At 44.7% G+C, this 25,173-nt stretch overlaps 1 protein-coding gene across 3 annotated transcripts in view; it reads left to right on the top strand.

Annotated features, from left to right (window-relative positions):
• The window catches only part of OTUD5 (OTU deubiquitinase 5), a 57,779-nt gene extending 41,410 nt beyond the window's left edge, over window positions 1–16,369 (top strand). For 2 of the 3 annotated variants that reach the window (XM_020797654.3, XM_020797655.3), the window contains exons 3-9: window positions 7,097–7,161; window positions 7,812–7,968; window positions 8,151–8,299; window positions 9,706–9,891; window positions 10,079–10,289; window positions 12,765–12,878; window positions 14,065–16,369. In XM_020797654.3, the coding sequence (XP_020653313.2) occupies window positions 7,097–7,161; window positions 7,812–7,968; window positions 8,151–8,299; window positions 9,706–9,891; window positions 10,079–10,289; window positions 12,765–12,878; window positions 14,065–14,186 (1,004 nt within the window). In that variant the 3' untranslated portion in view covers window positions 14,187–16,369. The remainder of the gene's footprint in view (window positions 1–7,096; window positions 7,162–7,811; window positions 7,969–8,150; window positions 8,300–9,705; window positions 9,892–10,078; window positions 10,290–12,764; window positions 12,879–14,064) is intronic. The other variant, XM_020797657.3, reaches the window with a different exon arrangement.
• Window positions 16,370–25,173: the final 8,804 nt, after the last annotated feature.

Consider the following 25,173-nt stretch of genomic DNA (forward strand, 5'->3'; position numbering starts at 1 on the left):
ATCCAGAATGAGGCAGCCAGACTGGTAGTGGGTGTACGCAAATTTGACCACATCACCTCGGTTCTGGCTCACCTTCATTGGTTGCCAGTTGCGTCCCAGATCGGGTTCAAAGTTTTGACACTTGCATACAAAGCCCTCCACAGTTTGGGCCCTTCTTACTTGTTGGAGCATTTTTTTCTTAATGTCATTTGCCTGACCCACAAGATCATCTAAGCCAAGGCTCCTCCAGCTAGCCACCACAATGGACAATTTCTACAAGAGGTAGGGTCTCCTTTGCAGTGGCTCCAAATTTGTGCAGCCAGCTTCTGGAGGAGCTCCGCCTAGCCCCCTCCCTGTTCACATTTTGGAGGCAACTATGACCTGGATTTACAGGGAGGCTGTCCACACTGACCATGGATGATCACCTTTTCCTTTTTTCTTCCATCCACTTTGATTCCCACATGGCTGTGTTGCGCCATTTGCAATTTGCTTTCAATTTTTATTTATCTTCTGTTTTATTTCTATTGTAACTGCCCAGAGCAGTGTGAGCAGGGTATAAATGCAACAAATAAATAAATAAATTTTGAAAATCATTCTGGTAAAATGGAATGGGTTTTTGACATAGATTTTATCTCAGTGGGTTGTGTCAGTGCCCGCCCCATGCTAACCACTGACAAACAGCCTTTGCTTCTGCTTCCCCCCGCCCCCTTTGGTTTGGTTTGGTTTGGTTTCTCCAGTCTCCTTCATCTTAATAATCCAGTAACTTCTCGTTCTGGTTTATGTGGCCAAGATACAGTAGCTTGTATTGCTCTTTTCCCTTTGTCTAACTATTCTTGTCCGGTTCTTCTTTCTGCAGACTTTTTTGGATTACCCCAGGTCATTTTGCTTTGAATTTTTCAATGAGGGCGAGACTGTGATGTTTCTTGTTATCTATTATGGTTCACTTTTTGTTCGCTGTTTGCAACCACTTCCCATTTTCCAGTGTAGTTCACTTCTTACAGTAACATTTAACAAAAGTGGTATAAGTGGGACTTGCTGCTGTTCAGGATATTCCCTTTCTGCTCCCACTCCCTCTCTGTTTTCTGGGTTTTTGTTGGTCAGTTAATGTTTTTGACTGTGGAGTGTGCTCAGCCTTCATTGAGATGTTTTGGGAGTTCCCCACCAAAGAATTCCCCCCCCCCGTGTGTTTTCCTGCTATGTAAACTTTGGGGGATTTTCCCAAGTTTTCTGATACCTCTCAGGTATGTGTGGGCAGCACTTGTTTTTCTAGAGAAACATCATCCTTCATCTCTGAACAGAAATGGAGATAATGATTTCAGTAGGATTTCCCCATCAGAAACCAACTGTTTCTAAGTGTTCTGCTGATGCTAGCCAGAATCTTTTAACATATATATTGTCTTGATAGATGGAGTCACCTTGCCCAGAGTTGTTGGGCTTCTTGTGATTTCAGATGAATTCATCAATGGCAGCCAGATAGCTCCATTCTCTAAAGTCACTGATTAATTTGCTTGAGAGCAAAGCATCCACTGGGACACTAAGAAGTCTATTCAGATGTCAAGGGTATTGAATTAGTTTATAAAGATTTATTGACTTAGAGACATTGAACAGTCTTGGCTTGGCAAATGTAACAGCACTGTTCCCGGCCATAACCTCTCCCAGCCCTTTAAAAATGCAATGGAGGAGGCCTGGAGTTTTGAACTTTGAAAAAAAGGGGTTAAAGACTATTGTTGACAATGCAAGCTATTAATCAGTCGGGTGATGCTTTCTGATGTTCTGAATTTCAACACTATTGAGATGGAAGATAAGAGAAGCAAAATCATCCCAGCGGTTCAAGGATGCTTGTGGCCTGCCTTTACTGACAAGGCAGTTAAAGTGTGCCGGTTTCGGAAGAATGTCCAGTTTTTCTACTACTATTAACACACTTTGCCATTATTGGCAAATGTGGCAGATGCTATACGGTGCTGCATGGAATATATCACTTGTGTATGCGCATTTTTAAAACTTTGAGTTTATATATACAGATGTGAAATACAAATGCAAAAGTAGGCTATACCTCTAGAAACCACTAAAAAAATCAACATACAATAGGTGAGCTTTCATGGATAAAATACTGCTTCACCCATGAAAAGAACTTAAAGTTCAAAAGTTCTTGACAAGATGAAATTCTCCAAGCATGTGTCTCTTAGATGTAAGTCAGGATGTAGTATGGTTGCTGTTTTATGGTTACAGCTGAGGCAGCTGGGGAATGAGTGTAACACCCCTGTTTTCTAAACAAAGAAGCACAGACCACATGTGCACACACATCTCCTCATTTGGCCCTTCTTTAAAACTGACATGTTTCTGCTTGGCCAGGGAGGGAAGGTAGCACAGAAAACCTCAGTCCTCCATCTGAGAATCTGGGTGGTAATTTAGTAAACTCACTAGGTTTAGCCAGTTGGGGTCAGATTAAAGCCAAAATGATATTACCTAGTGGTTGCAGTCCATTATGCTGATGTTGAGAGTCCATGTGTCTTCTTCTTGGTGTGTATGTGTGCTATTTATTGGTATCCTCTGAATTCCATTGAAATAAGGTGTCCAGAGCTGCCTTTATGTAGCTGAACTGCATCACTCAACTAGACGAGGATTCCCTCAGGATCTTGGTGCATGCACTGGACCTCTCCCACATCAACTGTTGCAGTGTGCACTGCTTTCTACGTGGGGCTTCCCTGCCAGGAGTGGGGTTTTTTTGGGGGGGATGTATGAAGTGGGAGCTATGACTTCTGTTTGTGCGACTTCTTTTTTTATGTGCATGCATCCACCATCAACATAAACGGGGTTGGATGGGTGACCACAACACAAGTTTCGGAGAAAAGCCCACACCCCACGTGACTTGCTGGAACTGTCAGCCCTACTTCCCCACAACAGAAACCACATCCTTGTTTACATGGAGGTTAGAGATGAGTCACCTGCTCCCGTGATGCTGCGCGTAGCCCGCCAAAAAACTGTGGGCCCGCCTTGCTCTCTTCAGTTTTGATTGTCGCGGCTACTTTAAGGTGTGGAGTAAACTTAACAAATTAACTGTGGATGGTGGAGGGATCTATTGAGGTCCTATCTCTAGTAAATAAAGCTGTAGCACTGCTGCTGAGGCTTTTGAAGGAAAGAGGTCTAATTAATATGTCTTCATCTGTGGCCCCCTCCACTCTTTTGGGAAGTTGTAGTCGCTGGCATGACACTTAGAAATGACCTTTTGTCACTTTGCATGGGGGAACCCTGTGCTTTTCTTATCCCATGTGCCACTTACATCATTTTGCTTCTCCTACTCTGCACATGCAAACAATGTCCTGGAGAAGCTGACCCATTTTTTCCCATCCTGCTAGTTCCAAGTTCATAGTGGCATGAGGCAAATATGGTCTTTCTCCTCATACAGGGCAATTTTTCAAAAGTAACCTGTGTATGCCATGAAAACACAAACTTTAATAAGCTTTTCATAGTGGCACTGCAGTCCAGTCCCGTGTTTGGCTGAGGTACAGCTCTTTGTTCCGTAGGCATCCTGTGAAGTCTTTATAGCTCTTGGGCAGCTTAGAAGGAAGAATTTTTAGGGTCCACATGGATTCTAAGAAAGGATTTTCCACCCCTGAAGCACTAGGAGAGGGATGCTGGGAAGAAGCTATGGTGGAAGGTGGAAAGTACATTTGATGAAACAAGAGGGGAGAAGAAGCAGAAAAGGGAAACGGGGAGAAGGCATGAGGTAGAATGAAAAGGAGCCTAAGAAGACTAATTGCTATAAGCACTTGGGCAGAGGAGATACGCAGGAGGCTGAAGGCATTATTGTGATTGTAGAAGCTGAGGAGGTCCTAATGCTCTTGGTTATTTAGAGCTTCAGGATTTGGGGATTTTGCTCCTGTCCTCTCCTCCACTTTCCTTTTCCTTTGCTCATTTTGTTCTTTGGTGGTACTATCTGGCCACAAAGGGAGTGGACGGGTCAAGCTCCCCTGCCTCACCACCACCTTGGTGTCCTGTTACTAAGTCTAGATATCCTCCTCCCTTTTGGTGCTACCTAGTATTTATATGGGGATGTCTTCTCTTGATTGCAAGATCCCATCTGCCTCAACACTTGGTTTCTGAGATAATTTCAGGAACCGTTGGAAAAGCCAGTGTTTTGTAGCAATGTGAGGATACAAGTGAAGGGACATTTAGCGTTACAGGGGGAGGGTAGCCTTGGTGAGTTTGGTTGCCATCATCTGTATTGTGTAATGCCTAGGTCAGAGTAGGCTGTGTGATATCATGCAGGGATTGTGAGATACTCCACCAGCACACTTCTTGGCTTTCCAGTGTTTTAGTGTTTTTCTGCCCTGAGACATCTCCTAGCTTGTCTGTCTGTGGTTTTCGGGAGCCTCTAGAAGCAGGAAGAGGGCTTCATTGGACAGGAGGGGGAAACTTCTGCTCTTTGGTCTGCTCTGACCTCTGTGGCTTCTGGAGGGGTTGGTGTTGCAGTACCCATGAGCTGTCTCACAGGGCAAGTTTATCTCCCCTCCTCTTCCCTGATGCCCTTGCCTTACTCACATTCCCTCTTATACACTGTCTTTTCAAGAAGTGGCTCCATGTGATTGTCACAGGCCTCTCTTCCTCTTCCTCTCAAGCATTTCCCTTCTCTCTTGCCTTTCAAGATACTGCCCTTGAGCCTCATTCAGTACTTGCTATCAACCATTAGCTCCATGTCAACAGAATAGGTTTGGCTAAATATACAATCTGGTGTTGAGTGCTGCTAGCCTGTTGCCTCCCCGTTCCTAGCATTCCTCACTGTCCCCTTTGGTTGGATTTAGGAGTGCATATTATTGGCAATAGCACCATGAGATACAGGGCAAAATCAGTTGGTGCCTTCAGCTCTTTGGAGTAATTTGAGTTTCTGTGGTCACAAAGCTCCACACACCAATCCCTCTGAATGTAAGTGGCATCCTTAATAGATGCCCACTAAAACTCCTTTGGTTAAAGCAGTGTGTACCCCCTCTAGCCAGTTTTCTTGATGATTTCATGCATCACCATCTGATGGTGCTTTCTAGACTTCATCCCAGCCTCCCCCATTCTTCGTTTTCTGTTAATGCTCAGTATTTGTCATTAATGGACAGTCCTGCCCCTTGTGTATGGCTTAGTTCTTTCCCTTTAGATTTGACTGCCCCTGCATCATAGAGAAGGTTGGACTATACTAAACTAAACCTGACTGATTTCAGCCTGTTTATACTCTTGATAAAAATTTCGCTCTTGAATCTCAGTTTAAGGTGGGTGAACATAATCAGGCTCTGAATCCCCAGGATGCTGTTTTTTAATTCCAGATTCTATTGCATTAATTGCTGCAGGATGTTCAGCTGGAGAGCATATAAGAAAGTCTAGAGATGTAGATCCTCACTGGACTCCCATCTTTCATGTGAGGATGAGGAGCTCCAAGATCATTCCAATCACTCCCATAAGAAGGCAAGGCATTTTGTGGTGCTTTCAGTAAGAAAATAAAATGGGGAAACAAGTTGGGGCAAATTAAATAAAATTGTACAACTTCAGAAATAACAGTTCAAGGCAAATGGGCAAAAGGATAGTGTTTACTGTTTTGTCACATGGATGTTTAAGGATTAGAAGCATAAAGGCACTGTTTGTGTTTTTCTAACAGTCAGCTAATTGTCATATGCTTGCTGTATTTCTGTGTTGTCAATCCTCATGAAAAAGGACCCTAATGTAGTGCTATGACCATTTGCTCAAATTATGGAGACTTTGATGAGAAAGTCTGGTGCGCTTTGTCTTGCTCCCTGCTGGAAGCACAGAATCTAGCAGAGCCTGAAAATTCCTCATGGTTCTTTGTTGAATTGTCAACAAATTAAGTTACAAGAAACTGGTGAGCAAATCTTAATACCAAGGAATTTGGGCACTTCTGTCTGATTCAGCGTTGCTATGCTACAGCCACTCTTGAACCAGCTTGCTTTCCAGGTTAATCTGCTTTCCAGCAGTGCTTGCTTTCTTTTCTGTGGTTCCTTGATTCTCTTAAAGCTGGCATTGAGTTGCTCCCCCTCCACTTGCCCCTGGAAATGGATGCACATCTGCAAAGACTTTCTGTGATGGTGAGAAACCTGCCACATCTCTCTTTGTAACACATCTGTCAGTTTCAGTACTGGCTCTGGCTAGTTTCATTTGCTGCCTTATTGTGGCTGAGCTGACAAATAATGGAACTAGGGTTCTAGGTTTTGATTGTTAGATTTCTCAGCTAAAGTTTTTGTTGATCAGCCTATGAACTTTGAGCAGAAAGTGTGTGTGTTGGGGGGAGGAATATCAGAAGATGGCTCCAAATACAAAACAATAGGAGCAAGAAGAAAATCATAGAACTCTTGATATTCCAATAAGCTTACTGTTTTTTGAAGTGATGTTGAGGGGGGAATTATGGAATAAATTATTTTTTGTGACAATAGTTCGTAGTTCAGGTAATATTGTCTTAAAAGCAGAGAGTTTGTGTGTTCAGTAAGTACGTAAAGGGCAAAACTGCAGAGTCCAAAGTCAAGCCTGACCCTTGCTTCTAAGTACCAGTTTGTCCTGTGGGAAGAATTGAACTTCCTGACTATGCCCATGTCATCAGTCCCTCAGGTCGACAGTTACTTCCTTGATTCATTTGTTTGAAGAGCTGTAGTGCACTCTTCAACAATATGGCTCTTATATATGGCCCGTAAGAGCAAGACATTTTGTGCCTGCTGGCTTTTTTTGTAAAAGATATATCACTGAAAGAAAAGAGATGGTGAAGAGAAAGAGCAAACTTGGGTATCATTCTTGAAGTTAAAATGACAGCACTCATAATGACTGGCTGGAAATACCTAAGGGTGGTGGTTTCTAAACTTGAGGTCCAACATGTTTTTGGGTTACAACAAAAGAACCCTAGCCAGCAGCAGCAATGATCAAGGTTTCTGGAAGCTGTTGTTCAAGAACATCTGGGCCACATGTTTGGGATAGGCAGAGGAGTTCAGTAGATGGTCTTTCTAGCTGCTTCCCATTCCCTCTGTAACAGTCTGTTGAAATTGATCACTTATACAGAGAGAACAAGGATAATTCTGGGCAATCATATTATGTTGTGTTCTGTTGTTAATGATCCCCTGTATTCTTGTTTTAGCTGACCAAGTATATGGCGACCAAGACATGCATGAAGTGGTTAGGAAGCACTGTATGGACTACCTGGTGAGTAATGAAAGAAATCCATGTGAGAGTGGAGCTTCTACCACTTCCTCTATGTCTGCTGTCCAGGACTGTAGTTGCTGGACAGGTTATTTTCAATGGATGAATGAATGAATGAATGAATGAATGAATAAATGAATGAATAAATAAAGGTAGTTGATAAAGAACTGGAGTTTGTCACTGCAGGGCCCTGACTAAATCTTCTCCAATGTCTCCTCCTAAGTAATAAACACCTTCCACAAGCCTGGAAATCAATCTCTCATCTTTGCACTCGGAGTCCTGAATCTTGCGTTATACTATAGCTTCCTCTCCCTTCACCACCATCACCTGATGTTCAGGTTTAAGGCTTGGAAAAAGATTTATTAAGAGTCTTGGGAGAATCACACTTTAAAGTGGCCCTTTAGGGAGATGCTCATGAACTGCTTTGGGAACAATTTGGAATGCTTTGGCCTTTTAGGTTCACACTGCCAGAGAGAAGGGTTGGTGGAATCTTCCTTCCTGCCTTCATCCCTCCCTCCCTGTTCCACTTGGAAAATTTAGACAGCTAAAGCCACTTCAGTGTTACTTAGTTGGACTTATGGGATTATGTTTGAGTACCCAGATGTGTGGGAGCTTCTTGATCCTTCTAACCTCAAGGTGCTCCTCCATTGCAGATGAAGAATGCTGATTACTTTTCCAATTATGTGACAGAAGATTTCACCACTTACATTAACCGGAAGCGGAAAAACAACTGTCATGGCAATCATATTGAAATGCAAGCTATGGCAGAAATGTACAATCGTCCTGTGGAGGTTTACCAGTATGGCACAGGTATGAACTGATACAGGTTTCAGTTACTATCCTCTTAACCAATCTTGGCAGCCTCCTCGGGCTTGGGATGTTAGCCTTTTTTTTTGACTTCTACAAAAGTGATGCTTGCATCAACATTTGCTTGGGTGAAGGGCAGGCGAGTGGATAACACATCTCCTTGAGCAGCCTTCTCTCCTTTCCAGAGCCCATCAACACTTTCCATGGCATCCATCAGAATGAGGATGAACCCATCCGGGTGAGCTATCACCGCAACATACATTACAACTCTGTGGTGAACCCCAACAAGGCAACTATTGGGGTGGGGCTTGGACTCCCCTCCTTCAAACCAGGGGTGAGTCTTTCTTAGACAAATTCAGGAGACAGTCAAGGGAACAATTTAGCATGAGTGCAAGAGCTATGGTGGGTGGAGTTTCAGTATTGCTCCCTACCCCAGCTCATCATTGCAGCTGCCTTCACAGCAAGAGTTGGGAAGTTCTTTCATTCCATGGGTCTGATACCGTTTCTGGTAAGTTCTTGTTGGGGCCAGCAAAATTTCTTGGGTAGGGAGACCTAAAAGCAAAAACAGAATCAAAGATACCAATTTTTTAAATTAAAATTCTGGGGACTAAGCCTTAGGGGAAGCATTTCAGTTGTTACAAAGGGGGAAAAACACACAGAAAACATAGGGAACTACCAAACCATGAAGAATGGGAGCTTGGCTGTCTGGGGGATTCCAGTGGGACCACAGGAGAGTCAAACTCAGTCTTAGCACTTGAGAATTTCTTGCCCTGCCTTACCTTACTGGATAAATGCTAAAAGTAGTTGAATTGAGGGGTGTTCTGCATTTTGTCAGCTTAGGACATGGAAGGAGAAGTTGAACAGATGATGAGGGTGAAGTGCAAAAGGTGGCTTTCTAAGAGATGCACCTGATGATGCAACCTGTGCTTTTGCTAAGGGAATGAAGTAGTTAATACTGAATAGAAGTCTTTTTAATTTTTAATACGCTATTTCTATTCCATAGTTGAGGAGATATATCCTCCAGACTGGTAGATATTTCTTGTCTTGAGGTACTGAATGATGATGGGCAGGACTCATCCGTCTGTTAAATTGGGAATCAGTTGTCCAAATATTTTGGAATTGCAGCTCCCGCAATCCATCACCATGGACAATGCTGGGAGTGTTAAGCCTAAAAAACATCTGGAGAACTGCAGCTGCCAGCCCCATGTTAGGCAGAAAAGGAGAAACTGTCCAGAAGGCTGGACAGCTATTCTGCCATTCATATTCCTGCCACCATCACACCTTAGGTGTAGCTATCCAGCTGTTCTGGCAAAAGTAGGGAGATGGAAGATGTTGAGCTTAGGAGGCCTAGGTAGCCCTTCCCCAGCCACTTACAATCCAGTCTTGAAGAGACATGAGAAACAGATACAGTAACTGCTAGGAAGTTACTGCCAGCCCCCCCCCCCCCCCGTTTGATCTGACAGATCATCCATTTGTCCAGGGCAGCTGCCGCCACATTTATGACATGTGAGTCCCCCACTGGAGAGAAATGAAATATCTGTGCTCTCGCTAGATAACCGTAAGCAGGCCCTTCTCATTCTATTCCGATTTATAGGTTATGAGTCTGTTGTTCTCGTGAGTGGTAAGACTGGTTGGTATCTCTCTTCATGCTCTTCAAATACTGTGGTTAGCGGAGCCTTGGGACTGGCCTTCTCTGACCTTGATGACCACCCCCTTCCCTCCCCCCCTCATTACTTGCAGTATGCAGAACAGTCCTTGATGAAGAACGCAATCAAGACGTCAGAGGAGTCATGGATTGAGCAGCAGATGCTGGAGGATAAAAAGCGGGCAACAGACTGGGAAGCAACCAATGAAGCCATTGAAGAGCAGGTTGCCCGGGAATCTTACTTGCAATGGCTGCGTGACCAGGAAAAGCAGGCCAGACAGGTTTGGTTCACTTTCCCACCTGTGAGGGGAAAGGTTGTCTCTTGGAATAGATTAGGGGTCAGCAGAGACTTCTGGTGTGGTGTGTCTCTCCCCCTGTTAGCAATTGGCTCGAGTGCCATGCTGGCTCAGGGGGAAGGGAGGAATGTCTGTGGCCCAGTGTTGCATCCCTACTTTCTTCTTCCCACAGCCCCGCAAAGCGAGCGCTACCTGCAGCTCTGCCACAGCGGCCGCAGCCAGTGGCTTGGAAGAATGGAGCGGCCGCTCTCCACGCCAGCGCAGCTCAGCATCTTCTCCAGAGCACCCAGACCTGCACAATGAGCTGAATGCTGCCAAACCACCTTCCCCTGGAAGCACCACAGCTCTAGCACTTACCAAACCCCCCTCACCGTGTGCTCCTGGTGAGTGCCATGCAGACCAGGGTGGAGAGCACCAAGGGCTCCTTGTCCAAGAGCTTAGAAGAATGATTTTAGTCAGCAATTTCCAGCATCCTAGCCAGCGGCCATGGTGTTTGGGAATTATAGTCCAAAATGTTTCCAGGGTCGGCTTCTTGCTAAAGGGAAGAGCAGTGGTGGTGGGAGATAATTTCTAGGACACTGTACCATAGGAGATAACTGGAAAATGAAGTTGATGGCTACTTGGGACAAGTGGGGCCAGTGCTGTCTCTCCTTCTGCCTCATACACGTCAGTCAAAGTCTTTCAACATGTTCAGCATCGTCAAACTCTGCAGGGCATGTGGTAATTCACATTGGCAGAATGCAGTTACTTATTTTGCCAGATTCCTGTCTGGATGAGAAGTAGTTGTACCTCCTGGGTTTGCATCCAGACATCAGACCTTTTGTGCAGCAGGGATAAAGACACTCCTACAGGTTCTGCTTTGATACAGTGCAGTCCTGTAGATAGAAGCTGTGGCTCCTTTTTTAAGTTCAGGGTTGCCACAATGTGCAGTGCAGTGCTTCTCTCTCCCTGACTGCATCTTTCCAGCCATTTTCAAGGTTTGATTAGGAGCTGGAAAGAAGAGGAACATTAGAACAGTGGTTCTTAACCTTTGTTACTTGGATGCTTTTGAACTGCAACTCCCAGAAACCTCAGCCAGCACAGTTGGTGGTGAAGGCTTCTGGGAGTTGCAGTCCAAAACTCCTGAGTAACCAAAGGTTAAGAACCAGTGCATTAGAAGACAGAACAAGAGACTCTGCTGTATTAACCTTTACAAATGTATAAACTACTACCTCTGCAGTTGTGATGGCCTGAAATTTACACTGAGTGTGTATTTAAAAATAGCAAACATAATACCATAAACTCGGACTTAAAAATAATAATAACAGTTGCATACAATCAGAAGCCACAGATTAGAGATCTGACTGTAACAATTGGACTCAAAGGTGTGACCAGATTTGTAGGGCTGGAAACTACAACCTTAAAACAAGTTTGTCCATAGGAGCTAAAAATATCCCAGAAGCAGAGGAATGCCCTAACCTGGTTTTGAAACAGAAAAAAAGTGGATTTGTCAGGTTGGGGAGGCTGTTTGGTTGCTTTTGGCCCTTCTGTGATGTGCTGCCTATTCAGGAAGACTATAAATCAAGAGCCGTGACCGTGTAACCCTGCAGATAAGGTTAGACTGTCATTCTCTTTGCCCCTCACTGTAGGTTGTACTGGCTGGGGCTGGTGGACTTGTACTCTGACTACAGTGGTGCCTTGCTTAACGAGTGCACCGTATAGCGATGTTTCCGTATAGCGATCCCTTTTTCGGGATCGCTATACGGAAACATACCCGATCGTCGCAATGGGGAAAACCCGCATTGCGAAGATTGGGTATTGCGGCGGCCATTTTGGAGCCGCCGAACAGCTGTTCGGCGGCTCCAAAATGGCCGCCGGAAGCCTGGAAATGGCTGCCGGCAGCCGTTTTCATGCCGTGCCCTCGCTTAGCGAAGGCGCGAAAATGGCTGCCGGCAATTGGAATCCTCGCTGAACGGGTAAGTAAGAAAGGTATTGGAACGCATTAAACTAAGTTTAATGCGTTTCAGTACATTTTCCCTACCCGTTTAGCGACAATTTCGCATATGCGGGGCACCACTGTACTTCTGAAGGGCCTCAACCAAAAGTTTATGTGTTGCAAGGTGTACCTTGTGGAATAGAAAAGGACCAGGCCAGGCAGAGCAGAGACTGAGCAGCACAGACCTACACTCTGCTGCAAATACTTCATTTGTCATGCTGGATTAATTCTCTTAATTGCACCAGAGAAGGATTTGGGTCTTCACATAGGCCTCACCTCTATTCTCAGGCCTAGAGGAGGTGACATGGCCTCACATGTCCTTTTGAGTGTGGGCGAAAGGAGACAAATGATCTTCTCCACTTCTTTTGGGCAACTCCTTGCGTCGTTTCCATTGTAGAGATAATTCAGGATACTGAACCCATGACACATTCTAAGCTGACAGGTTGTGACAGAATCCACACAGACTTCACAGGAATCCAAGAGCTCCACCTCTGAATTTCATAGCTTTCAGACACTGTCGGTGTCTGCAGATATATTGCTAACAGTCTTCAAGGCTGAAGAAAACAAAAAGTACAATTCTCAGGAATTCATATTTTGGATGTGTCCAAACTTGCAAATCTTAAACACGTCCTCTTTTTCTAAACTTTTATTTCTGTTTTGGCTTGTGTAAAGGACATAGATCTCTAAAAGGCCAATCCTCTGCACTCGAAAAGGTAGGTTTTTTAAAAAAATCTTATGTCCCTTTAAAGGAAGCTATGAGCATTTAAAATTTTGAGTCTACAGTACCTGTTGTGAGTGGAGTTCTGAATCCTGAAGTGTGAATTAACCCGGACATATTGTGCCACAACTAAATCTTTCACTGGGAATTTTTACCTCTCCACAGGTACAAGCAGCCAGCTTTCTGCAGGTGGTGGACGAGCAACCCCTCCCTTAGTGTCATTGTATCCAGCCCTGGAGTGCCGGGCCATAATGCAACAAATGTCACCCACAGCCTTCGGTGAGTGCCGTCCCTTGTGCCAAACAATCAAGGGATGAGCCGAATCTTGGAGGGCTGATTCGAGGCTTACTTAACTGGAGTCTCTTCATTTTTCCAGTGAAGAATCCTAAGTTCAGTAGTTGGGTTCCGGGGGCTAGTTTTTGCCTCTTGAGTTGCCTCCCATCAGTTCCAAGTTTTAAACCTATAATCATGTAGGCTAGAAACTTGAGTTGTACTTCTCAATGTTCTGCATGAACAAGTAGGTTCCACAGGAGATGATGCATGCCGTATTATGTGGTGTGAGTACAGGTATGCAGATGTCCAGACCCACTCATTCTCAAAGTTTCTCTGTCACCAGAACAATTTTTAGGAGTGCATGAACTACTTCATCTGGTGGACAGCTTTATAGCACTTAAAGTGCTCTCTAGATGTTACTGAACTCCCAACTCTCATCAGCCCCAGATAGCAAAGTCACTGGTCAAGGATAGCACTTGGATCCCCAGGGCTTCTGCTTAGGAAAGGCTAACTGAAGGCCTGTTGAGGTCTGGTACACTTCCCCTAATTCATCTCTGCCTTCAGGCTAAAGGATATTAGCAGCAAAGGGGGAAAGCAATCTAGCATAATAAGTGAAAGTCACAGAAAAGTATGCCCTTCAGGCAGAGCAGAAATTAGTTCACTGTAGTGTTGTGATCCTGCATTGTGTAAAATTAAAGTGCTGAATTCCCAGCTGCATACTTTTACTTCCAGAGTAGAGGGAGCAGGTGAAAGATTCAGGATCAAACTGGGTTGGATGCCAAAATCCAAAATTTGAATTTGATAAATTCAATTGAATTTAACTTTTCTTGTGCTAACTTGTTGCAGAGTGTGGAGGTACCTGATGTAGAAGCAGCCATGATACAGTCCACTTGGGAGTACAGGATGTTGTGCTAACAGACTAGGCCAGATATGAAATTATGAGATAGATTGAGCATGGTAGGGTAGGGTAGTGAGGGAAAGAGAGAAAGGAGACTGCCATGAGAGCCTGGAGCAGGGATGGGGAACCTTGAGTCCTTCCTGGGAGAGTTAAGCTCTGGCTCCCAGCGTGGCTACCCAAGGGCTCTGTTGGTTGGGGGCATATGTCAGTCAAGAGGGACGCCCATCCCCCAGCCACTGCTGTTCAGAGGAGGTCATGCCTAACCATTTTAGCCCCTTGCTTGTCCTCCGGCAGGCTTGAGCGACTGGGATGACGACGAAATCCTGGCTTCGGTGCTAGCCGTGTCACAACAGGAATACTTGGAAAGCATGAAGAAGAGCGCCCTGCACAGAGACAGTGGTTCCGACAAGAGTTGATAACTCGCTTGCAGCTCCTGTGCTCGCCTGACACCCCTTAGGTGCATGTTTTGGCCGGAAGGATGATGATGATGATGACGACGACGACGATACCTGGGACCTCTCCCCTCCTCTGCTGCTGCTGATCAATGCTCCTTCGGCTGCCCTTTTTTTTCTCCCGACGTTTGGCTCTCTGCATCTGACCCCCTGCTGCATTGGGGGAAGAAACAAGAGAGAGAGGGACAGGACCTCCTTAACAAGGAGCTGGAACACGCACAAACTGGGGCATGCTGGGCTTCCCCCTTCATCAGCCATTACTTTCATTATTAAAAAGAAATAATTGATATGGTCCTAAATGAGCCCTCCCCCCTTTGGGATCTGTGGGTATGAGTGTGCACAGTTTACCTACGGAGAATGAGGGGAGGCTGGCTTAAGGAGAGTGGCGATAAATAAAGAGTGACCCTAGGGCATGCCAGCTTCCCTCCTCCTCGGTGTTGGGGGAGTGGGGCCGGATGATTTCTAGGCATAGAAAGAGAGGTAGACAGTATACTACTGTTTTTGACTCTTTCCCCTTCATTATTCACCCTGGTGTCCTGCCTTCTAATAAGAGAGACTTCAGTGGGGTGGGTCCTCGCCCCCCTCTGTCATTTCAACCACTACACCTTTCATCTCTGAGGAACATTGTAGAACAAAATTGCTATCTGTCTTCTCTCCATACAGGAGCCTCTTTCTCTATTCACCTGGGTCTTAACTGCGTGTTTGTTCACATGTGGCCCCTGACTGCCCAAGCTGGTAGCACTAGCTTGTTTGTCCAATTCTGTAGTTTCTTTGGCACTGCCGCTGGGCTTCCTGCTATCTCTTGCCCACATGCCAGGGAGTGGGGGATAGAGGTGTTGTGTTCAACGCTGGTCTTTCCCTAGGAATGGGCTTTGTCTCAACATTTTAATGCGGAGAGAGTATTGGTCACAAATATCAAAAGATGGAGGTTGCATCTGCAACAGTAGAAGAGAAGTTCCCTCATGAAAGGAGACCTTGAATCACAGGTTGGAGGCCATTTCAGACAGGACCAGCTGTCCTCTTAGGTTCTGGACAACTGGTGAACTGACCTAGAAGCTAAGTAAGCCCTGAAATAGACCACTGTCTGGCAACCTTTCCTGTCCTACTTGTGGTGTCTTCCTCACTACTGCTGTAGTCATCACCCACCTGTTGTGGCAGTTTGTATTCTCTTAACCCTGGCTCTGAAAGACTGAGTATGGTGGCGACTTTCATATAATGGTGGAGCTTACTCAGCTCCTTCTGCGTCTGCACTCTAAGTCTGAAATCCATGGAGTGGTGGGATTTTCTGAAGGCCCCCCCCTTTTTTTTAGCCTCCAAAAGACAGGAGGGATGACAGATGGCTGCTTTAGGAAAACTTGCTGCAGGAGACGCCATGGATGACTGATTGAAAAGTCGAATTTTGGTACCTGAAAATAAAATATAGGCAGAGTTGGCTTTTGACACTCTACTTCTTAAAAAAAAGCCTTTTTAACCACTGAGGTTTATGACAATCTTGCCTTGACTGGTGGAGAAATAGTAGCCAGAACAGGAGAATGCATTTACAGTATATACATATGAACAAAGAATCTAAGCCTTTTTTTTTTCTTCCAAGAATACGCTGTCTGCACTTTCTCATTTCCAGGAAACTATGTTGCCAGTAGCTGGAGTTGAATAGTTGCTTTCCAAAGACCTCTCATGGTCAGTGCCCGGGATCAACCCACAGTATGAAAACACAGTCTCTGGTGATCATCTGTGTAGAACTGAATGCTGCAGAGGCTCCTTTCAGAAGTGCCCCAAATCCCACCCAGGTGCCAGTCAGTAATTAAAATTACTTGACGAGAAACACAAAATTTGGCAAGGTTGGTGTAGAGAGAGTAAATCATGTAAATATGACTTTTGTTTTGATTTAGTAAAGCAATCAGAAGTGAGTTGCATTAAATTTGAAGGATATGCACACTCTGAATCATTGGTAACCCTTCCTTTGGCCATAACTTTGGAGGGTCTCGAAAGGGGAGTGGGAAGGGCAGGCGATGTAATAGTTGAGGCTACTAAATGGCATGGGGGTGTTGGGAGAGTTGGGAGGCAAGAGTCCATCTAGGTGCCTGAAGACTTGTCTGTGGGTGTTTTTTTTTTAGTCTCATTTTAAAATATGCCCTTTAAAATCTTCATTGCTCGGATGCCTGTTGCCTTGTTTTAGCAAGCCACTCACTCTCTGACAGCAATCATTCAGAAAGTCCCCCATGCTGAGGGGTTAAAATTTATGTATTTGAGGTCAGAGAAGAAAAGTTAAACCAACAAACGCTATCTCTAGTTGATCTGTCCTTTGATCTACAGCTCATTCCTGACTTGTCCTCTTGTCACTTGATCTCCATTGTCTGCTGCTTTTCTCTTGGTCAGACTCCAAAGGTTTCTAGGCCTGTCATTAGAATTGCTGTCCTTCAGGGTGTAGGGAAGAATTGGTTTTTTACTGACATGTGGGCCTCGAGACATGACATTCAGCCTTTTTTCCACTAGAAGAAATTAATTATATATGGGCCAACCTAACAGATGCCAGGTAATACGCAGAGTGGTAAGGGTACCAATTCAACTATGGACCCAAGGCTCTGTCGGAAGCAAAGGGCACAAATGTTTTCCCCTCCATTTCATGGACAGAAGATGGCTAGACTGTCACAGTTGACATCACTGGCAGGGCCCTCTGGCACAGCTGGGGGCAGTCGGGGCAGTCTTGGGTACATGATAATGTGTAGCTTTGTCTTTCACACAAGGGGAATTAGGAGGAGGATTAACCAGGGACACCTGTCCACTCCCAGGTAGTTTGCCTTCCTCTGCCTATTGTTAGAGCCATCCCTGTCTAGAAGACATTTTCTAAAAAGTGTGTGCAGGAGGAAAGTCTTCACTGTGGCCAAGCCACAGGCCAGCAGTGATTTTCAGCGCCAGTTGGTTGATTGTCCCTACATTTGCCCTGCGTGTCTGGTTTTGTAGTCTGGGCAGCACTTGAGGACAGAGCATAAAAGTAACAGAGCAAGGACCGAGCTGGAAAAGACTGTTTTCTAAAGTTGGATCTTTTGTTTGCAGGAGAACTGGTACAATTATAAAATGTTAAAAATGGTGCGCGCGCACACACACACGCACACACACACACACGCTCTTCCAGTGATATGTAGGCTTTCACAGAGGATTCCACAACTTCTTTCCACTGTCCATGTACATCAGACCACAGGCAAGGAATGCATGGCCCCTCGATGTTGCAGCACAGCCATTTCTGAAACAAAGCTTTCAAAATAATTCTGAAAAAGTGACCACAGTTCTTGTCAATGCCACTTTTGGAGCAACAAACAAAGCATCCTCCCCCTCCCTCTTCATTTCTCCTGCAATTTACTTGTAATTTCCAGAAAGATTTCTGTCAGTGTGCTAGGTTTGGATATCTTTTAATTTTTAAAGGATTTTTCTGAAAATTAACAGTAGGACATTAATTTTTAAATGTAGTTATAGAAGGGGTGGCCATATTTGTGCAAGCATTATAGGTAAAAGCAAATTAGAAACAAAAAAATTGTCTTGGAAGAATGGAACCACACTTGATCTCCTTTTCCAACAGCAGTGGAGTTCCAGTTCTTAGGGCAAGTGTAGGGAATTGTGTTCAGGGAGAGGGTAGATGCTTTCTCTGCAACCCTCTATGAGCCAGATTGTGCCAGTTTATGTAACTACTGGTGTTTTCATGTCTCCCACTAAAGCACTGGCTGGAGCTTCTCCACATGGAACTTCAGCTGAGAACCCAGTTGTGTTCCTCCTCTTTGTTCCCCATCCATATGTACGCTGTTAGCTTGTTGACTGGTTAGAGATAAGAGCAGCACTTCTTCTCCTCACAACTTACAGGAGATGGGTCTTAGAGGAGTGGTGGGGATGGCCCAGGAATCTCTGCAGTTTGGGATTCCCCCTTGTTCCCTGGATTAAGAGAACCTTAAATAGTAAGGCATAGCCTAGGAAATGGAGCTGTTTGCCTATCACACTGGCTATTGATGGCAAAGAAAGGCCATTTATATACCAAAAAGAAAGGGGTACAGACGGGGAAAGACCTTTTTTTTAGAAGAGAGGTAGAAATATCTTCAACCATGACCACAGCAATATAAAATGTTGGAGTCTACCCAAATTTCATTCATCTGATCTACTACCAGGGTGAACCCACCACTTTGTTACCTGAGAGGGAGCATCATATGCCCCACCAATCCTCTAGCACTATCTTGTACTCAAAAGCAGCCATGTTATTTTGCCATGCAAGACAGGAAATCCTGCAAGTCCCTTTTCCTCTCCCTGGCAATTAAAACACAATCATGATTAATAATGGTTTGCTGCCCTTTCATGACACCAAATCTGCTGCTTGAGGTGGCTGCCTCTATCTAATAGTAGAGCTAGCCCCACTAGCCATTAGCATGGATTCCAGTCAGGAAAGGTATGGCTCAAGGACTAAACAATTAGCATTATGTATCCTCATGCCCTGTGTACTGCATCTAGGCAGCTGCACTGTTTTCCTTGTCTCATAGTTTTTAAGCTTGCACGGAAGACTGCACATTGCTTGCTTATCAAGATCACTGACCACCACCACCATACCCCCTACAAGGTTGTAGAGGAGGGCTCTGCTATGTTCTAATGAGAAGGCACACACTTCCACTTCTTGCGAGCCCAAACTAGGCCTAGTGCCATCCATGAACATAGATGGTGGGACTTTGGAACAGAGCAAACCTCAGGCTGTGTGTGTGTTGCATGGGTGGCAATGGCAGTGGGCAAACTTCTTATAAGGAAGTTGGCCTGACTGCTATACATATGTGTGTTATTTCTCACATTTAGGAGGTCCTGATGCACTTCTTAGAAGTTCCAGGCCTTGCCTCCACCCAGTTTGAGAATATTTCCAAGCCACTGGAGGAACCAAAGCAGATTGTTCTATGGTGGGGACCATGACTGAACTGATTGTTTATGATTATTCCTTTGCAGACTTGTAATTGTACACCAGAGTCTGTGGGGCTGCCTCTACCATTGCGTACAGTGAGGCAGCTGCCTTCACCAACAGATTTTTGCATGTGTCAGGAAAGGGTTACACATTGCTATTTAATCATCATTGGATATTTGTATTTATTTTGCCACCAGGAAAGGAAAAGGACACCTGTGACTCCCGTCCCCATCTCAAGTAGCAAAATAAGATGGGTTTGATACTGTGCACCCTGATTCTTGAGCCATGGTTGCAATTCCCTGCTTAGTCTCAGGCAGCAAAATGTCTCAGGCGTTTTGCATATGCAGCCTGAAACAAGCCTTACACCTGATGCTTTAGCTTGGCAAAAAATTAGTGCCATTCTACCACAGATAAATTGTGGTAGCCTTGGGGTTCTTTTTGCAGCAGGATGCGGAATATGCATGGCCTTCTATATGTTTTTGGATGGCAGCTCCCATCAGCCCTCCCCATTGCCTATGCTGGCTGCAGCTGATGGCAGTTTGCAGTCCCAACAACATCTGGAAGGCTGCACATTCCTTATCCTGCTTTATTTTATAGCATATCTGCCCTTAAATTTTTTTCATCATTTCTACAAAATGCTAGGTTCTCTCCATACAGAACATGGATTAATTTATTGCTGTAGTATTATATTTCTGAAGTAAAGTCCTCCAGCCCTGGTCTGTGGAATACCATCCCATGCTCCATGTGCCTAATGCATGACGTCTGCAAGCCTACTGCCCAGTTAGTATGCACAACAGTGGTCAAAATCTAGCTCTTCATGGATGGCAACAGGATCACAATTTTCAAGCATGGCTTGGAAAGTTTACTCTTTGTGATAAGTGAGGATTTAGAGATGTGGTTGACAAATATAATTTCCTTCAACTTCTGTGTTATTGGTGTCAACAACATCTGGATTTTAATTACATCCTATGAGTCACCAAGGTGGGAGATCAAAGGGTTGCTCTGCAAAATGAAAATGCAAAAATCACAATAAAATAATTTGAGGAGAAGCCCAGTAAGGGCTGAAGATTAAGTAAGGGCTGAGGAAAGAGGCAGGGGAACTCCAACCATGAAACCTAAAGTGTGCTAACTCAGAATATTAGCTCAAATCTGTGCAATCTCAGCCGAGATAAGAAGCTGGCATTAATGTCACCAGGAAAAGTCACAGGGGAGCTATTTGTAAAAACTGTCTCAGGCTCTTCATTCTGACGATTTTTGGGGGGCAAACAATTCCCAGTGCAGCATGTCATAGAGGTTAATCGTGTCCTGCCCCAACTCTCCTTTTCCTGGGGTGGAGACGGAAGGCATGAGGAAAAGGAATCCACCACTGCTTTGCATTGGTCTTGGTGCCAAGCCAGTTAGACTGGATCCTTTGGAACTGAGTCACTCAACTGCGTGGCAGGGGCATGCAAGCAACCTAACCTGAAGGACATGTTTCAGACACATCATGAACTACCAGCTTAATGCAACTTAGTACAGTAGTTGATTCTGAGATAGGGTGTCTTGCTTGGAGCAGCACATGGCTCACTGAGGGCATACTTCCCTTGCAGGAAAAACCCACTGTTGCTTCATAATCAAATGCCCTAGAAGTCCTTATTGCACCCCAAGGCTTCCTTCATGCAGCAGCCATGCTTTGGATCATCACTATTCTTGGGCCTCCATTATGAACACATCCTTCCAGTCATGTGCAGTCCTCACTGTGGGCTATGCTGGTAAAGCTGAGGGGTGCTGCCATCTGCCAATATGTGGAGGGCCACTTGTTCCCCATCTCAAAAACTGTAATCTGACTGCACAACATGTTGCCCTCCAGATGCCATTGGACCGGAATTCCCATCAGCCTTAGCTAAGGTAGCATGTGAAGTACAGGTATTGAAGTTCAATCATATCTGGAGGCCACTTCCCCCCCCCCAAGTGGGTCTAGTTGGAACGAACAGGTCCTTGTGTCAAGAGATTCTGAATATATGTTCTATAAAGATAGTAGCACATGGAGAATTGTAAGGCCCCCATTATTGCAACAAGGATTCCTGCCCAAGTCACCCCTTCCCTTGCAAATGGGCACTGCAGAAGGCTCTTGGGTTGCATCCAGACAAAAACTGTCAACATAAGCCTCACTCGTTTGAATGGGAGGTAATTGTGACTATTTTTTTTTTACACACATTTCAGCAGATTTTTGTATAAAATGTAATGTTCCTTACATGGATTGATCTCAAAAGTAGTTCTGGTTGCTATCATTATTGTCGAACAACTATAGCTGAACACATTCAATAACATTCATTATGGTAATAAATTATTGGGAGGTCGGGGGGAACAAGACGCTAGACCGCTGTTGGCTTAGTAGCTGCCTTGTTTGGCCAAATAATACAAAAGCAAAAGGGTTTATCATTCTTTCATGAATGGTACATTGGGGGGAAACCGCCCAAGGTTAGCCTTCACCGCCATGTTACCCTTCAAAATTGATGGATTACAAGTCCAATCAGTGTCAGCAACTATCTGCTTGTTGGGGATGACCCAAGTGGGGTTCTGTGGTACTAGAGCACAGAAAGCCACAGCTGGTGGAGTCTCTGGTTGATTGTAAATCCCTGGTGTCACTAGGAGGAAAGGGTGGGGGGTTCTGAGCAACAATGCACCGTTACAGCTTTTCCTAGTGGTAATGCAAGTCTTTAAGGTCTTCCGTCCATTAAGATCTGATTGCACTAAAAAAACTTGTTGCAATTTGTCAGTATGGATTAGTGCATCTCCTGGGATTTCTGGATTTTCCTTAGGGTCTTAGCTATGACGACAGTCACAACGAAGACCTGTATTTTAAAACTTCCCACTAGACCACTGGATGATGAGAGCTGTACCCCAATACATTTGGAGGTGACCAAGTTGTTGTAGAGGACAATATAGACAGCAGTTCAAAGAACAGCAAGTTGTGCAACGAATGATAGGCTGTGCACCACAAGGTGCCTTAGTCTTCATAGGTCCTTCAGTGTCTTTGTATGTCTGTATGCTAGACTTAGATGTGCTTACTTACAGACAACAGGCCCCAAGTGTTGGTGATCCTTCTCTTCTTCTAAGTGGGTTTACAACTGTAACCTAAACTACTGAAGCTTAAAAGATGACATCTGTAGTGGACTTCTAGAAATTACCATGTTCTCAAAATTGCCCAGCAAAAAGCAAGGTGACGCGGACAACTGCCAGAAAATGGCACAGCCTTGGTCAATGGGGGGAACTGAAGCCTAGGCATGTTACAGCAGGAGCAGTCTTATGCTGGCAGTCTAGGTAAAGGTAAAGGTTCCCCTTGACATGTAGTCCAGTTGTGTCTGACTCTAGGGCAGGGTGCTCATCCCCGTTTCCAAGCCATAGAGCCAGCGTTTGTCTGAAGACAGTTTCCATGGTCACGTGGCCAGCACGACTAGACACGGAACACTGTGACTTTCCCACTGAGGTGGTACCTATTTATCTACTCGCATTTGCATGCTTTTGAACAGCTAGGGTTGGCTGGAGCTGGGACAAGTGACGGGAGCTCACTCTGTTGCGTGGATTCGATCTTACGACAGCTGGTCTTCTGACCCTGCAGCGCAGAGGCTTCTGCAGTTTAACTCACAGCGCCACCACATCCCTATGCTGGCAATAGGCGCTATTAAATTCAGTGCTATTAAATGCTTCTAAAGAGATCTCCATAGGATTGTGTTGGCCAATGAAGGTGCTGAAATCTCATCTTCTACATAGTTAGTTATTCAAAGTACAAGAGCCTTGTCCTCCATCTCACACAATCACTCTACATACAATTCCCATTGGACTAACATTGGCTGGTCTTGTGTTGCAAGGATAGGAAGTAAGTAAGCAGGATCTACCTGCAGGTCCGTGGGTGGCTCAGTCATCCATTTGTTTAAAAACAAGTTGTGACAAAACCAGGAGCTGTGTTAGTCTGTCTCAGAGTGTTGGCCAAAACTAGCTACATATTGTAGTAGTCTGAAGATCAACAGCTTTATTTCAGTGTGAACATTTCATGAATCAAAATCCACTTCCTCAGACATGGAACTAAATGACCTGTGTATTTATACATAACTCATGAACAGGTGAGGATATAGATAAAGTGACTGGCTAGTTAACACAGGAATGGAACTACTAAGCTATGAATTACTTTAATTAGCAGCTGCTTTCCAGGGTGATAGTACAGAAAGCGGGGCTCATACTAACATGTGGTGCAATATGACGTGTTCTCTATGGAGGACCTTGGAGAAGCACTGGAATTCATCCATGTTTTTGACATCTGTCTCCCTCTTGAAATTGGCTACATGAGCAAGTTCCAGTGCATCTCCAGAGGCCTCAACAGAGATAAAGTCTTCTTAGGGCAGTACCTATGTTAACAGCCCAGCATTCCTGCAATATCTGATGGGTATAAAACAATTGTCTCTATTGACAGATTCTGTTGTTTGTCCCTAGCTCTTTGCATTCCTCTGATAGCCAAGTCGACCTAGAGTGATTATCTGGGGCAAGACCTGCTAATTAAAGTAATTAACAGCTTGATGGTCTGATTTCTTAAGGGATCATTTTCATTTTGTCTATTAGCTGGATCCTCACCTGGTCATGAGACTATGTATCAATACACAGGCCATAGATTTGCACTCTAAGGAAGTGGATTTTGAATCCACAACGTTCCCACTGAAATAAAACTGTCAGTCTTCACAGTGCTATGACATTTTGCTATTTTCTCCTTTTCCTTTATGCCAACATGTGACAACAAATCCACTTCTGAGGCTGCTGAGAAAGCTGAAAGTGAGGTGGCATTGAGTAGCTTTATGTGACTGGACAATGAGATAAGTTCTGCTACTGAAAACAAATTCCTGGGCCGAGTATGAGCTCAGAAGACACCTTTGTTCCTAAATATTAAAAGTGCATACATTTTCCTGCTAATTTCTGAGCCACTGTTTCGTACCTGCACTTTGGCTGGTAGATCTGGTGAGTGTGTGTGTGCCTAATTAAAAAAACAAACAAACAAATAAACAGAGCCACTAAACTTCATGACTCCCTGAACTGGTTCCATTGTATTTGATAAAGAACAGAATACCAGCAAATCTAATTCTGCTGTGTGTAATGGGAAATACGTTTATTTCATCTTACACATAGTAGAATAGTGGGACTTACAGTGGGGTCTCATTCATCCTTGGGTGAATGTGCCCTTGCCTTGACCACAATCAAAAGCACACGATTTTAAAATGACCAAGAGACCTGGTGGCATCTCAAAGATGGACAAATTTACTGCTGTAGGAATAGTTTGGGCTTCAGGCATATGCTTATTTTTCTTCCTGAGATTGCTCGATCTCCACTTTTGTTTCTCTTCAAGTATCGTGGATGTCACTGCAGTTATATCAAGTTTAGATGCAGCAGCTCTAAGCAGTGGTGTGTCACGTCCAAACCAGCCTCCAACATTCTTCAATAAATTCTTCTCTTTCCTGCACTTCTTGCCCCATTTCTTTAACTTTGAATAATCAGTTAAAGCCCAGGTAAGGTTGGCTGTGGCTGAAGCTGTAAGCATATCCACCCTAACAGGGAGGGAGGGCAGGTGCAAAAGAAAGCTCCTTTTTCCTTTATACAACAATTGGGCACCATCATGTCAATTCTGGCATATGGTGACCCTTTTTAGAGTTTCCTAGTTAGAGAGTACTCAGCAGTGGCTTGCTTGTCCCTTTTTTCTGGACCTGGCTTTTTTTAGGAGGCACGGTGGTGAACTGAACTCCCAACCTTTGGCAGCACACCTAACTCACTGAGCTGTCCAGCCAACTCCTTTTCCCGGTCCTTAGGTTTTTAGAACAGTAGTTCCGAACCCTGGGTGACTCAGGCGTTCTTGGCCTACAACTCCCAGAAGCTTTTGCCAACAGATGTGCTGGCCAGGATATCTGGGAGTTGCAGTCCAAGAACACCCTGGGTTACCTAAGGATGGGAGCCACTGTTTTAGAAGAACAAACTTCCATAGGTGTTAAGTTTTCATAACCACCTGCACCC

Source organism: Pogona vitticeps, chromosome 2 (assembly GCF_051106095.1).
Source record: "Pogona vitticeps strain Pit_001003342236 chromosome 2, PviZW2.1, whole genome shotgun sequence".
Lineage (NCBI taxonomy): Eukaryota > Metazoa > Chordata > Lepidosauria > Squamata > Agamidae > Pogona > Pogona vitticeps.